General features: G+C 41.6%; 1 protein-coding gene across 4 annotated transcripts in view; it reads right to left on the reverse strand.

Annotated features, from left to right (window-relative positions):
* The window catches only part of LOC132259572 (fringe glycosyltransferase), a 41,951-nt gene that overhangs the window by 8,921 nt on the left and 18,516 nt on the right, over positions 1-14,514 (reverse strand). For all 4 annotated transcript variants that reach the window (XM_059757264.1, XM_059757265.1, XM_059757263.1 and 1 more), the window contains exons 3-4: positions 11,161-11,209; positions 8,593-8,695 (exon numbers count right to left, since the gene is read on the reverse strand). In XM_059757264.1, the coding sequence (XP_059613247.1) occupies positions 8,593-8,695; positions 11,161-11,209 (152 nt within the window). The remainder of the gene's footprint in view (positions 1-8,592; positions 8,696-11,160; positions 11,210-14,514) is intronic.

A 14,514-nucleotide genomic window follows, 5' to 3' on the forward strand; every position in this document is an offset into this window, starting at 1 on the left:
GGTGACTTTTACAACATGACGATGGTCACTGTGCGCACGGTAGAAGACGAAGATGGAAGCTGGCAAGGATTGAGTTGAGGAGGGAATTTATAGCGCCAGGTGGAGCGAAAACATCAAAGGGCAAACATGCGCTTCGCAATTGTTCTATGCCAAGGCGAAAATATTAAATCAGAGAGGAAAAGCCAGTGTCTGGATCACTTGGAGCATTAAACAGGGCTTTTTCCACCTATAATCGAGAAATTTTACATGACGTGAAGCGATTAGTATCGCTCAAATGCCAATTTTACCGCATCCAATTGGATATTGTTCAATCAGTCATTATCCGAAATGAGTTTCTTTCGTTATATTGAGAGAAGATTCTGAATCATTCTACTTCTGCTTGGAAAATTCGAGCGTGAGGCAAAACTTAGGAGGGTTTTAAACTCCTTTTCAGCGTCTTGGGATCGTCTGGGGCATTTTGAGAAACAATCCACGGATTTTCCAGAGACAGAGCCTCAGTAAATTTTACATAATTTGCAATTGAAAGCAAATGCATTCCGCTGAATTATAAATATCTTCAGCAGACGACGAGAGAGCCTATTGATCAGATAAGACCACCATACAAAATGTATGCCTTTTTCGAGAGCATTGAATGAAAATGAGCAATATTTCATGGGTCATTTTCAACATTGATTTTTATCGCTCTGTCCAAGCAGATGAAATTATATTCCGGTTCTGCGTACGAGCTCTACTTCTATGGCATGAGTCAGAACACCTACTAATCCACAGCCAAGGAGCTGAGAAAGAATATCAAACATGGTGCATGTCTAACAAGAGTGTTCCGCAATCAATTACGGGAATTTAAGAAATCGTAAGCCGCCCATTTAAACAATTTCCCTCCGTGTATCGCATTAATAATATCTTTCTCTCGCATACATTCGAGCCTCCTCGCGTCAAGCCACTGCCGTTTGCCCAGAACGCGAGTTTCGCAACTGAGAAAAGGAGCAGCAAAATGACGAGCGCGATGGCAGAATTGCTGGGATGCAACGGACGCGTATAAAACTTGAAATTGAAAATCTGGATTACACTCTCTGCAGATGATCATTTACAAGGTATAGTTACACCCCACTCGAGAGACGCTTTCCGCGCTCGAATCTTTAGAAAATGTTGCAGTCGAGATTGTCAATTTCATGTTGCCTCTCAAGTGAATTTCATAATTGTGCTCCGCATGCATTGCTTCCATGTTGAATTGCATGGAAATTAATGGGATTATGTACGATGGAAAATAAATATTTACACACACTCCCGGATATTCCATTTGATGCAACAAACATAATCGCCCGTTTACATGTTTTATGGCGGTTATTTTATTACAGTCTCTCTCTCTCAAAGTCATATGTTGGCTTAATTGCCCTCCTAAATGACACTGGCTCTGGGAGTATGCAAATTTGAGATAAACCAGATCAATTGACATTTGAAGGAGGTTAACGAATAGAATATTTGTTGTCTATCAAAACGAGATTCAAAGCAAAGTGCCTTTACAATTTTGCAGCCGACTGTGAAACGAATTGCGCGGTTTCTGGGAAAGTCTCTCCCTGAGAAAAGTGGATTGAAGAGATTCCTTTCAGCAGCACATAACTGTATTAATGGTGTAAATAAAATCAATAGACTCAGGCCTTATTTATAAGATTTACACTCAAAACCTCAACGACTCTGTCTGCAAGAGAACGTCATACAAGAGCCGAGAATGAGTGTTCAATAGGAAGCCCGGACTAAATTACATCAAATTGACACTCTAATTGCCACCATTGAGTTCTTCAAATGCACGAACAATGAGAAGGAAGAGAGATGCGTCATGAATGAGGGGAGAAAAAAATCATCTTCTCTTCAGAATCTGAATTAATTAGAGAAATTCCCAACTTGTTCAATGTGATTTTAATTAATTCCATTAATTGATTCCCCAGACAATGTCCTGACAAGACATTAAGATATATTGTTGAAGTGAATTTGGCGCATTGTCTTCGCCACATGACCAATTTAGCGAATGTCCAATTGATGGTCTGTGTTTCTTATTCTGTCATCAAACTCTCATCCGGTCATTTTGCATTTCACACCAGCCATCGGAGTGATGAGACATCTCATCTGGCTTTGAACACATGTGTCATAAAGGAGAAAACCCAAGTGAAATTGCAGGTCAAGTAATTGATTTATGAGTTCACATCGAAATGATCAATTTTCTCATTACGCGATGGACGAATTACCACACATCGGCCAAGTGACCATCGCTCGATCCATCGACAGTTCACTTTAACCGGGCGAAGAGACATCTGCGCTGCAGCTTGACAATGATCAGTGGAATTTCCAGCTCTTCCTCTGCTACGTCTTCAATTCCGCCCAAGAAACTCATTCACAACTCGATCAGATGGGGATAAAGGCCGAGTGTATCGATGTTCGATGATGAACTACCCACACACAACATCTCTCCGTAGTCCAACTCTTGTGCATGTAGCATTTTGTCATTCAATTTCGCCTCGATCGAGGGAATGCCAAGACGCTAAGAGTTGGAATTATTGGGGTAATTTTCTTCAGTCGGCATCGACAATTTACTAACGAGTTGGTGGAGACAGCAAAAAAATGAGCTTAGTCCGAGCTTTGGTTTGTCAGAGCCAGTGGAACAAGATCGAGAAGTCCGCCTTGGAATGGCAATGAAAAGGGTTTATCAATTCAATTGACATAACAGAAGGTTTTTTTCTCTATCGTCAGTGGACGAGCTCTTCCCAAGGGAGAAGCTCAGTCACGGATGTGAATAAATCATGGATGTTGAGTGTGAAGTTGAGCGACTTCAGCGCAGAATGAGAAACCTCTTGGGCATAAAATACACTCCACAGAAAAATGACCCGAGAACGCGATCGCAAGCCTCGTGTGGGACTTAATTAATAGGTGTCTTACGATTCTGCATTCTTGTCTATATTATCATCGTCATCTCCGCGCGCTCCAATTGGCCAGGCGCGGATCTGGTGCAGCAGCTGCAGCTGCCACCAGATAAGCACCGTCCGGGATTACAAATGTTCGCGCGGGCTTTAGTCAAATCAGCAAATATTAATTATAACTTTCATCTCCCAACCCTCAATTGCCTACACTCGCGCACTGCACTTTAATGACCACTGTCGTGGGGGCATCGTGATCGCGAGTCGAAAGTATATCTTCCTGTCGCCGATGAATTATTTCACTGAATTCTTTCAAGACAGCGAGAGAGAGAGAGAAAGAGAGAGAGAAAAGGCACCCTTCCAAGGTGGATTCCCGCACTTTCTGGGACGCAGTAATTAATGGGCTAGCGTGGAGAGACCACCTCGTGTGTTCTGGAATGTATCACCCGGAGAAACGTCCAACTGTGCCAAAATACTTCCGAAAATGGCCTCCGACTCAATTTGCGGCGAGCAAATCTCCATCCTGTTGATCATGATCTCGCGCAGCTTTAATCAGATTACAGGGCATGTTAGACAATTGGATATGTGCCAAAGAGAAACACAAGTGCTTTTATTGTCCGCCGCCTTTTTTCCCGCCACATTCATCACTTTTATTGGACGCGCGCCTCAAGATGCGGTGCCCCCACAATTTTATCACCACATTATGGAGTCATTCATTTCGCACATCTCCTAATGGATTTCCACGTTGGAAAGTCTTGAGCGCAGTTTTTCTCTCTGTCCTCAATAATTAATTTAAGCCCCAAAACAGAGCGCACAAGGAGGATTTCCAGTGAAAAACATGCCTCAAATGACAAAGTGATGCTTTCTCTCTCTCTGCCCAGTTAATTAGCACACGGGCTCCCGCACCCAGAGAACATCACTCTTCCACTTCCTTTTCTCCATCATTCTTCTTCGCAATCGATTTCGCTGCTTCACCCCGAAATATACGTTCTACTTGTCGAGCAATCTTTTGATCTCGAAGTAACAATAAAATGTTCAATTAAGACAATTTCCTATACGCGTGTTTTTTCTGCCAATGGGTTTTTCTTCAATTTTCTCTTACAAATCTATTCCAAGAAGGATATAATACAATATGTAGCGTCTAGAGATTCGCAGAGGAAACTTTCACCCCATTTAAAATGACTAATTGGATGTTCTTCCAATTTATCTCATCTCTTGCGCGCTCTTTTTTGTGCCATTGACAATTTGTTGGTGCTTGAAAGCATGGCTTTTTATAATTTTATTGCTTGTCTATCAAAATCCATTATTGGTGAGTTGTTGGTGCAGCTATAAAACGCTCTAAATATCACCTTTCAAATTTACAAGCACTCACAAAATGTTAATCATCATTTATGGCCAACGGTTTTGGGAATTTATGCGTCTTACACGAGAAGTCTAACAAAATCCACTCAAAAAATCATCCTCGAAAAAAAGTCTTGTTTGCAGTAAAAATATTGCCTTGCGCTGCTTGTCTCTAATGGCCTGACAATTCAATTACACATTGCCAAATGATGGTAAATTTATGCTAAAAACCCTCTTCAGTGCGATGACAAAATATTTACTATGACTCATGATTTGGCCATTTCACTCAATTCACACACAAAAATTGCGGGCGAGTAGCAAAAAACCAGCTCGTGTGCTAAACTTTTGAGAGAACAGAAAAATTTAATTAAGTAGACTTCAAAGTCATCAAAGCTGGACTTGTGTGTTTTTGTGCATCGTCACGCAACCTTCTGGAAAATCATAAATCTCACATTTAATTGACTTTCTGACCATCTCGACTCATATTTGTTGAAATTTTTCAAGCAACACGCTGGCGACGCACTTCTGTGGTGGAAATTAGGGTAAGAAAATCACTTTAATATAGTGAATAAAGCGCGCTTCGAGTCATTTGTTACAATTCCACAAGTGTATGGCGACTGTATCTAATCCGCTACACATTTGACTGTTAAATTTCAGTCATAAAATCCAATTAGTGGAAACTAACACATGTTGATGCGATGGAGGGATTGTCAATTACCGCCGAGGTTCCATTGATGGATTTCTTGGACACCAGAACGCATCACGTCCGAGAATTTGTAACACTAAACGACACATTAAGCTGTCTAATAAAATTCTTGCGGGCTTCCCTGGACAAAGCCATGACAATCTGGCCATATGTGAAACTTAATCGCCTCTCTAGAGTTCATCGAGTTCGTGGATGTGGAAGAATTGGCGACGAGACGATGGCTTTTCCCCTCCATGGACTGTTGCACTTTTTACTCTTGAATAAATTTATAAACTAAGAAACTTAATCTCCGTCACAATGTGACTCCATGAAGGGGAAGTCACTTTATTCGCCATGGCACTTTACATAATTCTGACTACTCACAGCGAAAATCCGCCAAAGAGTCACAGAGGGACGTCTTGTACTCTTCATGCCACGCTGGACAATCAACATGTTAGGGACTATTTAACCCTTGTGCGCTCTTTATGGATAAAATCAGCAAAATTTCCCCGATAGAATCCAGATACAAACTGATATCTCTTATCGTTGAATCAAGAAGTGTCACTGTAACGTCTGCAAATTGCTACAGAAGTGGAATTTTCGCTCTTAATCTCGTCTCCGCGATGACTTTCAACTCACGACATGACGTGAAGAGTTGTACACGCGAAATATACCCCAATTAATTTGAAGAGATCAACTCTCGATCGTGGGCCGGCATTTCGAATGCGAGGGTGAGGGAGAAGCTGAACCATTAAATTGCTATCTTGAATTAATTATCTCGAACCGCCCAGAGAGTCTGTGGAGCAAATCTGTGGGCAATTGACAAGAATTTCCATGAAAACCAGAGACCATGTCTTCCCATCAATTGCCACCCGAGAAGCCGTGGCGAGACTGGAGCGCGCGATCCAATCTCGACGACTGGTCGAGTGGAGGAGGACCGCGGAAAGCACAAAATGATCATCAAATGGAGTGAGAAAATTATTATTATTCCTGCCTTGTAATGCTCGCTAATGAAGTTTATGGGGAAAAAAGTCCGTGGCGCGTCTGGAGGACAAGTGAATTTTTCGTACACAGAGGAGAGACTCGTTATAATTGGGGAAGGAAAAAATCTCTCGATCACTCTTTATCCCTCCTGTCTTTTGGGGTCTCTTCTTTTGGACAAAATGATCGAGAATGAGTATGATTGACTTGTGAGATTTGGTTCGATTGTTTGCCTTTTTTCTCCACCGCTCGCTCTCCATCTTATTAAAATGTTCTGGGTGTTATTATTCTTGATCAGCCCAGCACAACACACCTCATTGACTCAGGAACAGATTGCTCTATTGTTACTCATCACACTTCCTCTCGCCGCGCAGCAGATCTTCTATTTTCAATTAAATCCCCAGCCACAGTTCATTGAAACGCATTCCTTTCATCCCTGAATTAACATTGAAATGTTCTCCATTGGCGGATCTCAGGTCCATCAAAGGCCATGGAATGCTTTTCAATCATGACAAGTGAGTACAAGTTGTACAGAAAGTCTGTTTCTCCGCATATTCGTGATACTGTGACATTTAGGACTCATTAAAAAGTCTCAAATGTGTCTCAAAAGTTGCCTCATTCTGCGCGTTAAATAATTACCACAATGTATAATTTACCTGTAATTTGAGCTCACAAAATGAAATGCGCCTCAAAAATCAAGCGCGATTTGAATCTCCATCGGCCATTGCATAATTATTGAGTTGTGCATTTTTTCTCGTCTTAGATAAAATCTCTTGTATACAGATGTAAGTTTTAATGACTATAATTTCATTCTGCACAGCAGAATTTCATCACAAGCATATTGTCAGAAAAAGAGGAACACTTTCTGTGCACTTTTGCATGACTTTTCTATGCAGGTCTTCGACTGTGTGCGCATAAATCTCAGCACTCGACTGAACAAAAAATTCATAACTCATTATAAAGTATTAAATTCTTGTACATTCGGAGCAATGGAGAGAGAAAGTCATCGTGAGTTTGAGGATACAATTGCGGAAATTGTCGATATGAGCGTAAATCTCGTGGACTGGGCTGACAAAGCGCACATTCTGCTGTGGCTCCGGAAGTTGTGCGGCACAATTCGAGAGGATAGAGAGTTTAAACTCGCCCTGGACTATGCGAAGTATCTCAAGTTGGCACTGGAAGAGACCTCAGGCAAGCAAATAACCAAATTGTACGAGTTATTTGAGGAGAAGCCACCCAAAGGAAAATTGCCACCACTCCCAGTGACACTGGGAGAAGCGCTCTTCGGCAAATATGCCGATCTGAAGGCTTTTGGAGACATCCGACCCATTGTGTGCCACAAAACCGCCAATGGCGAGGGTGTGATGGTCGTTGAAAAGGACTCCAACGGTATGATCAGCACCTACATGGCCATTCACGGCGCTCTGCAGAATTAATGGTGTTTGGATATCATTGAAGGTGCGGCTCTTGGAAATCCGATAGGCAAATTCAACAGCACAAGGATATTGGGATCATTTTTCTATGCTTGAAAATTAACTCAGAACGGCCACAATCTCTATTCTAAAGGCTCCGTATGTTATACAGTATATAATAATCACGTGGAAGGGAATAAAAGAGTTACTCCATTGTTGTATAATGAATTGAAACTTCAAGAAGATGAATTTCTCATTCAATTCCCCCTGACGTGTTCTTTTTTATTCCCACCTCCTGGTTTCTCACACAATTTCGATCGTCTTTCCCGATTTTTAATGGGTTCCCCTCATCAGAAAAAAGTGGAATAAATTCAAATTGGAGAGGGGAACTGCGCACAGTGAATTAATTCGCAATAATCATCAAAATTAATTACACAAATTGTTCTCATTTCATCAGTCGGCAATCATGTGATGTTGCACCCATGCTGAGAGGACCGGAGGTGGCACTCAATGTTGCATCTTTATAGGCCTCCATCCCAGAGGAAGTCCATATTTTGTCAGCAATTTTTGGCAACTTCTTCACAATATTTAAATCCATACACGAATTCGATGAAATAAGACCCAGAAGAAAGACATGCCGCCACTGTTTCTTCATTTTCGCTTGAATATAAATTGACTAATAATGAAATTGGATGGCTAAAGAATAACCTTCTGGGCTGCAGCATGAATTGTGTGGCATATAAATTCACAGATACTCATCAATGATAAATGATTAATTTGGAAACATGGAGAAAATTACAATAATAACTGATTCACGGATTTTTTCGTCTCTTTCTCATCAGTGTCCCTTTCGACCTCTCGGAGGCAATGGTACAATTTTTACAGCTTCTCTTTCCACAACTTTACTACACTTGATCTTGCGGTAGAAAATTCGGGCAAATTAAAAATTCTCTTAAGATCCACCCTTTAGAAAGCCCCGCCCATTTTTCCAGCAACAATAGTTTCAAGTATGATTTCTAGTTTTCTACACATACGCAGATTTTTCTACCCCAACTGCGACACGACACTACACCTGAACAGTGCGAATGATGGTTGAAAAAGAAGCAAAAATTTATATCTCTTAATTGGCTCATTTGCATTTTCTCTCTTTCTCGCTCTCAAAATTTAAGGTGTACATTTTGCGAGCGGAGCAAAATAAAATGTAATCTTCCAGTGTGGTTGGCAAGAGGTAAAAGAAACAATAAAGAAATGTGCATCTTGTACTCACTTTCTGCCACTGTTGAGAAAAACATCCAGTTCCACGGACATCTTGCAGCACAGCGCCTTTCGGAAGTGACCCATGGAGCAGTTGGTGTTAATCATGTGGCCATCTGAAAGTTATCGCAAGTGTTAGTCGCAGAGTGCATTTCTCAATTAAAATACACCGCAAAGGACATTCGGTGGAATCTTAATTGGGGGCGAGTGATAAAAGTTCACAATCAAAGGCATTCCGTGTCAATTTAATTGAACATTTGAGCATCCCTGATCCGATTTTCTCTCTCTCCGATCGAATTTGCCACCATCAGAGTCTGGCGATCCTCAAACAGCGCGCATTATCATTGGGATGCGCGCTGTAATTTTCTCCTTGGCCATTGTGTGACGCCCCAGAACACGGGATTAAAGGGGGTATGCATTGATAGAGAAGGGAATAAAATACACTAAGATGCTGAGGAATTTTGATTGGATCAGAATGCTGTTGAGATATTTTGTCCAATTAAAAGATATTTCTTTCTGTCTGGCAAAGCAGAGGCACTTTGACACCCTTCGACACCATCACACAAAAAATGTGCATTCGCTTCTCTCTTGGCCAGAAGATAATCAATTTGGATCCCCTTTTCGGACAAAAACAGCCAATTTTCGGGGAGACACGCCAAGAAATCGTTAATTTAGCATCCCGAGCATCACTCTTGTGACAATTTAATGATTCTAGAGGGTCTCCAACTTCGGCACCAAATGCCCACTTAATTGAATTCACGAACAAAGTGAATATAAAACGATAGAAAGATGGGAAATATCGGTGTGGTGGCGAGAATTCCGGATTCAAACATACATTTTCTGGTGGTTGACAAAAGAATTGGATTTTCATGGAAATGAACACCGCACTTTCGGCCTCCACCGGCTTGAAAATTGAGATGTGCGCCCATTTGACCTCTGCCACCGACTCCACCTCGTCTAATTAGTGTCACTCTTGAGCTCTGTGCCACAAATCACCACCTCCAATGATGAGACTCTCCTTCTGACCATCTCTCCTCGCGCATTCTGTCTCTCCGCGCTTTTATGTGATGTCTGACTGGAAACTTTTGCCATAGATAGTGAAATATTTCCGCATAATTTGCAAGAGACATCCACTCATGAGATTAGCTTCTCTGCACACATGTAATTCGGTGATTCATTAGAATGGCAGCAACATTGGAGAATCCGCATATTTCAGTAGAAGAAGAAAGGTCGTCGGCACGTTTGATAACCGCCTCTTATAGCCCATTAAACTGTGGCCGCTATTCTAGAATACAGATTTGACTGAATGCTTAATGCATGTGTTTTCTTAAACTTAAGAGATATATTGGACAAGCTCAAAATGCAAAACCTCTCAATTTCACGCTTGATTTGTCTGGCTTTTGTCAGAAACCGAAAATAACAAATTTGTGTGGAGTTAATCACAATGTTATGTGAATTCCTAATGAGTGTCCAAAACTCACTCAATCAATTGACTCCATTTCTTGCAGAAATGGTTAAATTTTCCCAATGTGTTATAATTTTTTGAGTTGTTCGCGTGGTTCAGCTCACTAAGCTAAGCTGCGTGTTTGCTTATTACGTCCTTTCTAATTCTGCGTTGCTCATCAACTCGTCATTTCTTGTGTTTTGTGTGCGCGATAAAATTGGGCGGATGAATTTACTCACGTCTCAACAATTGACAGTGATGAAATGGTCAATCTCATTGCCACACCATGATTGCTTTTTAATGATTTCGGTAGTCAACTTGTGACCTTTCGCCAAAGTTTAGTTGCATCTTTCATCGGCAAGTTGGTAAATTTCATATCATTGGAAAAATGCCATCCCTCGTCAGATAAACCTGTGAGATTGGCAGTGTTCTTGAAACCCAAGAACTCTCTTGCTGACTAAATAGTCTCAAATTTCATTCCATCCACCCTTAAGGCTACGCCACTGAAGACATCCTCACACTTTTACACTACATAAACGACTTTTTCTGTCCATCGTCATTTTTGCGCGGCACCTAAAGAATTTCAACATCATTAGGAGGTATTCTATCAATTCCTTAACAAGATAAATCGCCGTCTCCTTATGGGATTTCGCGGAGATCTTTTTGCCTCCTGGACCAAAACCCAAAAATATTCAATTCACCACGATCCAAAATACCATCGCTTCTCCACCAGCCACACTTTACACCGCCTTTTTTCTGCCTTCACGCGGGTTTTGTGTGGGATTTTTTTCAATAAATTCACCTTTGCAAGTATGGCAAAGAGGTACAAGAAAAAATGTGTGTCATTAAAGCGCCTCTCGAATGGCTCTTTAGTGATTTTATGGTGATTTTACTACCTTTGTCTTAGGCATTTGCCATTTTTTATTACTTTACAATCTGATAGATGACGAGGGTGATGATTTGAGTGATATCACACAATTAGCAGAGACGGTGTCTTTTGAGGAAATTGAACTTTCTCCAGCCATTATTGGGTGCACATTTTAGAGACGCAATAAAGTCGTCTTATCTCAAAACACGGCGTGTGTGTGGATTTTCTCTCAATTTGTGCTACTGAATGACATCACATATGTGACTTACTTGTGATTTCCTGGTAGTATTTATCATTGGTGTCAGTGAAAAACCACGTCTGCAAGAGAAAATGAAAGAGATCAATTAGTTTATCTTACAATATTTAAATTTCTGCTGTGAGAAATGTCAACGATTTTTTGCACTGTCTTGCGCTCCATCAAGAAAATAATGTCCACTCTTCGCGAAGAAAAATTCATACACATTTCTTTCATACCCTCGCGCTCAATGCACCTTCGGTGAGAGTCACAGAAGGCACGAATCCTACCAGATAACATTAATTTCAAATTGTTTCACGTTTATCTGCTGGCAAAGAAGTGTGGTCACATGTGATTGCTCGGCGATCTCTCGCGCTTGGACGACAATATGCTGGCCAAGGAGACTGGAAGTGAACACACAGCCAAAAATGCATATTAACGTCTTCGTCCCCGCACTTTGCCCGGGAGCCTTTCATGTTGTTGACGTGAGATCTGCGCGCAAAAAGTAGTTAATGTCCATCTTGCAGCGACGCAGCAACTGAAGATGGTGAAGTGCGGAGAAAAAGGTTGAGAATCTCGCGAGAAAAACACGGCCAGTTTGTATACATCTGAAAACGGGAATACGAGTCGCAAGTATTTTGCTGAATTAGATATTTATTGCATTTCGATTGATCGTGGACTTTTGTCGAGAGCACCTCGTTCGATATCCATCTCCAACTGGCTTTTTTTCACCACCCATTTTTCCCTCCTCTATCCGCGGCAATCGTCAGCATGTGACACACGATGAAGAAAATCTAATTCCCTCTCTCAATCGCCGTAATTGATTCAAGAAGAAATCAGCCTCGCCATGTGAAAGAATCCAATACGGGTTCAGTCGAGGGGTCAAGCGCTACCGAATCGATGAGTGATCACAGGAGGTATTCCTAAAACTCACTGGTCATCGTGATTCTTGATGACTCGAAGATACATGATATGGTTAAATGTTCTGCTGTCCACTCATTATACATCGAGAAGATTAGTATGCTAAAGACTTTTGAGTGGGCGGGGCAAATAGAGGGGCGTGGCTAATTTGCTCATTCTAGGAGAATATTATTTTCAGTGCAGAATTCAGTGTTATATTGCAGGCTATATCCAAGCAGTTGCGTAAACTGCAGAATCGATACACTGTCAGATTGAGACGGTCGTTTGAGGTGAGATTAATTTCGCCAAGCTTTCAATTTTAGCCCTCTTGCATGACCACAGAGAAATCCACACCAGACAACAAGCCCAATGACCAGTTATGGGAGACAATTTGCAGTCTCATCTTGGCCATTTGCATCTATGCACAATGTGAAATTTATTCACGTTCACCGCCATGATTTATCCCTGAAGATGTGAATTTAGTGCGAATTCACGTCTCATTGCCATTTTACCAGGCGCAGTTCTTTTTTCACTGCTGTGCCAAAGTACAATAAGAACATAAATAAGTCACACACACACGGCCTATCTCAGGAGAATGGCTAGCGAGTGTGTGGCATAAATATGCCGTGGATGAGCAAAAATGCCAATTAATAGCAATGAGTGCATCCTCCGCACACTTCCAAACATGGCAAACACACAAGAGTCAAAATGCATCCAGTCTTTTCGTCCATACGCAAAAGATGGTCGCGACGCAAGGATGCGCGCAGCGACAACTGCACGGGCAAATATGGAATTGATTTATGGCAATCTAGAGGAGTAGAGGAGACACTTTATCTCAAATACCTTTAGCACTTTTTATTAGCCATGGCGCGCGGTTTGTTCGCCTGATTGGGCCGAAGCGGAGACGCGACGAAGCCACCAGAGAGTGAGAGAAGGAGATTTATTCAGGCAACAAGAAAGAACACCCATTTGTCTCCATCCCCGCAGCTCAGACCACTCTTTGACATGTCTGGAGATTGCCGGAGACTCCAGGTGTGGGTGGAAGCTCTGATTTATTCATCCTCACCCCCGGTCGCAGCCTTAATTGCACCTTTATCCCACGTGGAAGGCAATCTGCCACTCTCACCCAAACATCCTTTAATTGCCGGATCATTGGAATAATTGCACTGAGTTTGTCGAGGACTTACAAGCCAAGAGAAAGTTTTACAGGCAGAAAATCGTTAATCGAATTTGAATATACAATGGCGCTTTTGGAGTGCCACTCAATTTGTTGCACTTTCGCACAAACCTCGCGCTGCTTAAAAGGCATTAAGACGCACAGCATGACAATGTCTTTCACAAAATGATCATTCATCGAAACAAAACACCTTTTGAGCCACAACATTTGAACAAGAGTGACTTGCACAAACGCGAAATTGCACTTGAAGACTTAACGTATCTTGATTATATCTCTCAGAGGAGATATTTTTAACAGTTATCGCCACGACTTATTGAGCGAATAATTGAGATTCATTAGCAAGATTGGTCGAGGCAGTACTTAAGGAGAGATATTGGGTCAAATGTGCGCCGTTTTGGGCGATTCATTTATTAGAGTTGTTGATCTGCTGTCTTTATCTCAATTGATCAATTTGACGGCATCAACATGTGGCGTCTGTCGAAGGCTAAAGCGCCCTGTCTGAGGGATTAGAGATCCTAAATGGTCACATCCTCACGAGAAAGGATTTACACCATGTCGACAGACAAATAAGTACCTGTCCGACTGAAAAGTCTCTATTCCTTTAGCGATAAGAGATCCATAATGAAATCTTCCGAATGCACCGGCCGTAGAGGTTTTTTTTCTCCAAATTCTTCTTGGCATGTTTTATTTACATTCACTAAAGCCACCAACAGGAGAAACATGTTGGCAGGCCAGAGTGATGATGGAAGGCGAGTTGGAAGAGGACAAAATGTGATAATTCTGGAAGAATTACTCATCAAACATTTGCTTTGCTTGTTTTTAAGACATTTTAGCGTCGCCGAGGCGTGCTCTTTTGATGATACACCCAGTATACAAATAACAACAAATTTACTAATAAAAACACTTTTTCCCTCTGACTAGTGCGCGTGTGGGAGGAGGGAATCATGACATTCCAGCGCACATGAGAGCAAAAGGGAAAACTCTCCGTGCACAACCCAAAGAAATTCAACACCATCACAAGGCCCATCAGTTGAGGAAGGAAGATGGGAAAGACCCAAAATGTGTCATTTTTTATTTATTGGAGTGTCATGAAGTGTACTTTTAATTTCCAAGAACACCAATTTACACACCAGCCGAGAACATTAATATCTCCACTTGGGGCATTATCACATCGCGAAGACGGTTTGAAGGCAGCGGGAAATGCTCACGACCCACAAAAATTAACCCTTGCCATCCTTTACGACCACCAAATGGGAGGGAATCGCTGTAATATTCTCACACTTTTTCACATCATGAGAATTTTCTGAGCCA

This window comes from Phlebotomus argentipes, unplaced genomic scaffold (assembly GCF_947086385.1).
Source record: "Phlebotomus argentipes unplaced genomic scaffold, Phlebotomus argentipes genome assembly scaffold_18, whole genome shotgun sequence".
In the NCBI taxonomy this organism is placed as follows: Eukaryota; Metazoa; Arthropoda; class Insecta; order Diptera; family Psychodidae; genus Phlebotomus; species Phlebotomus argentipes.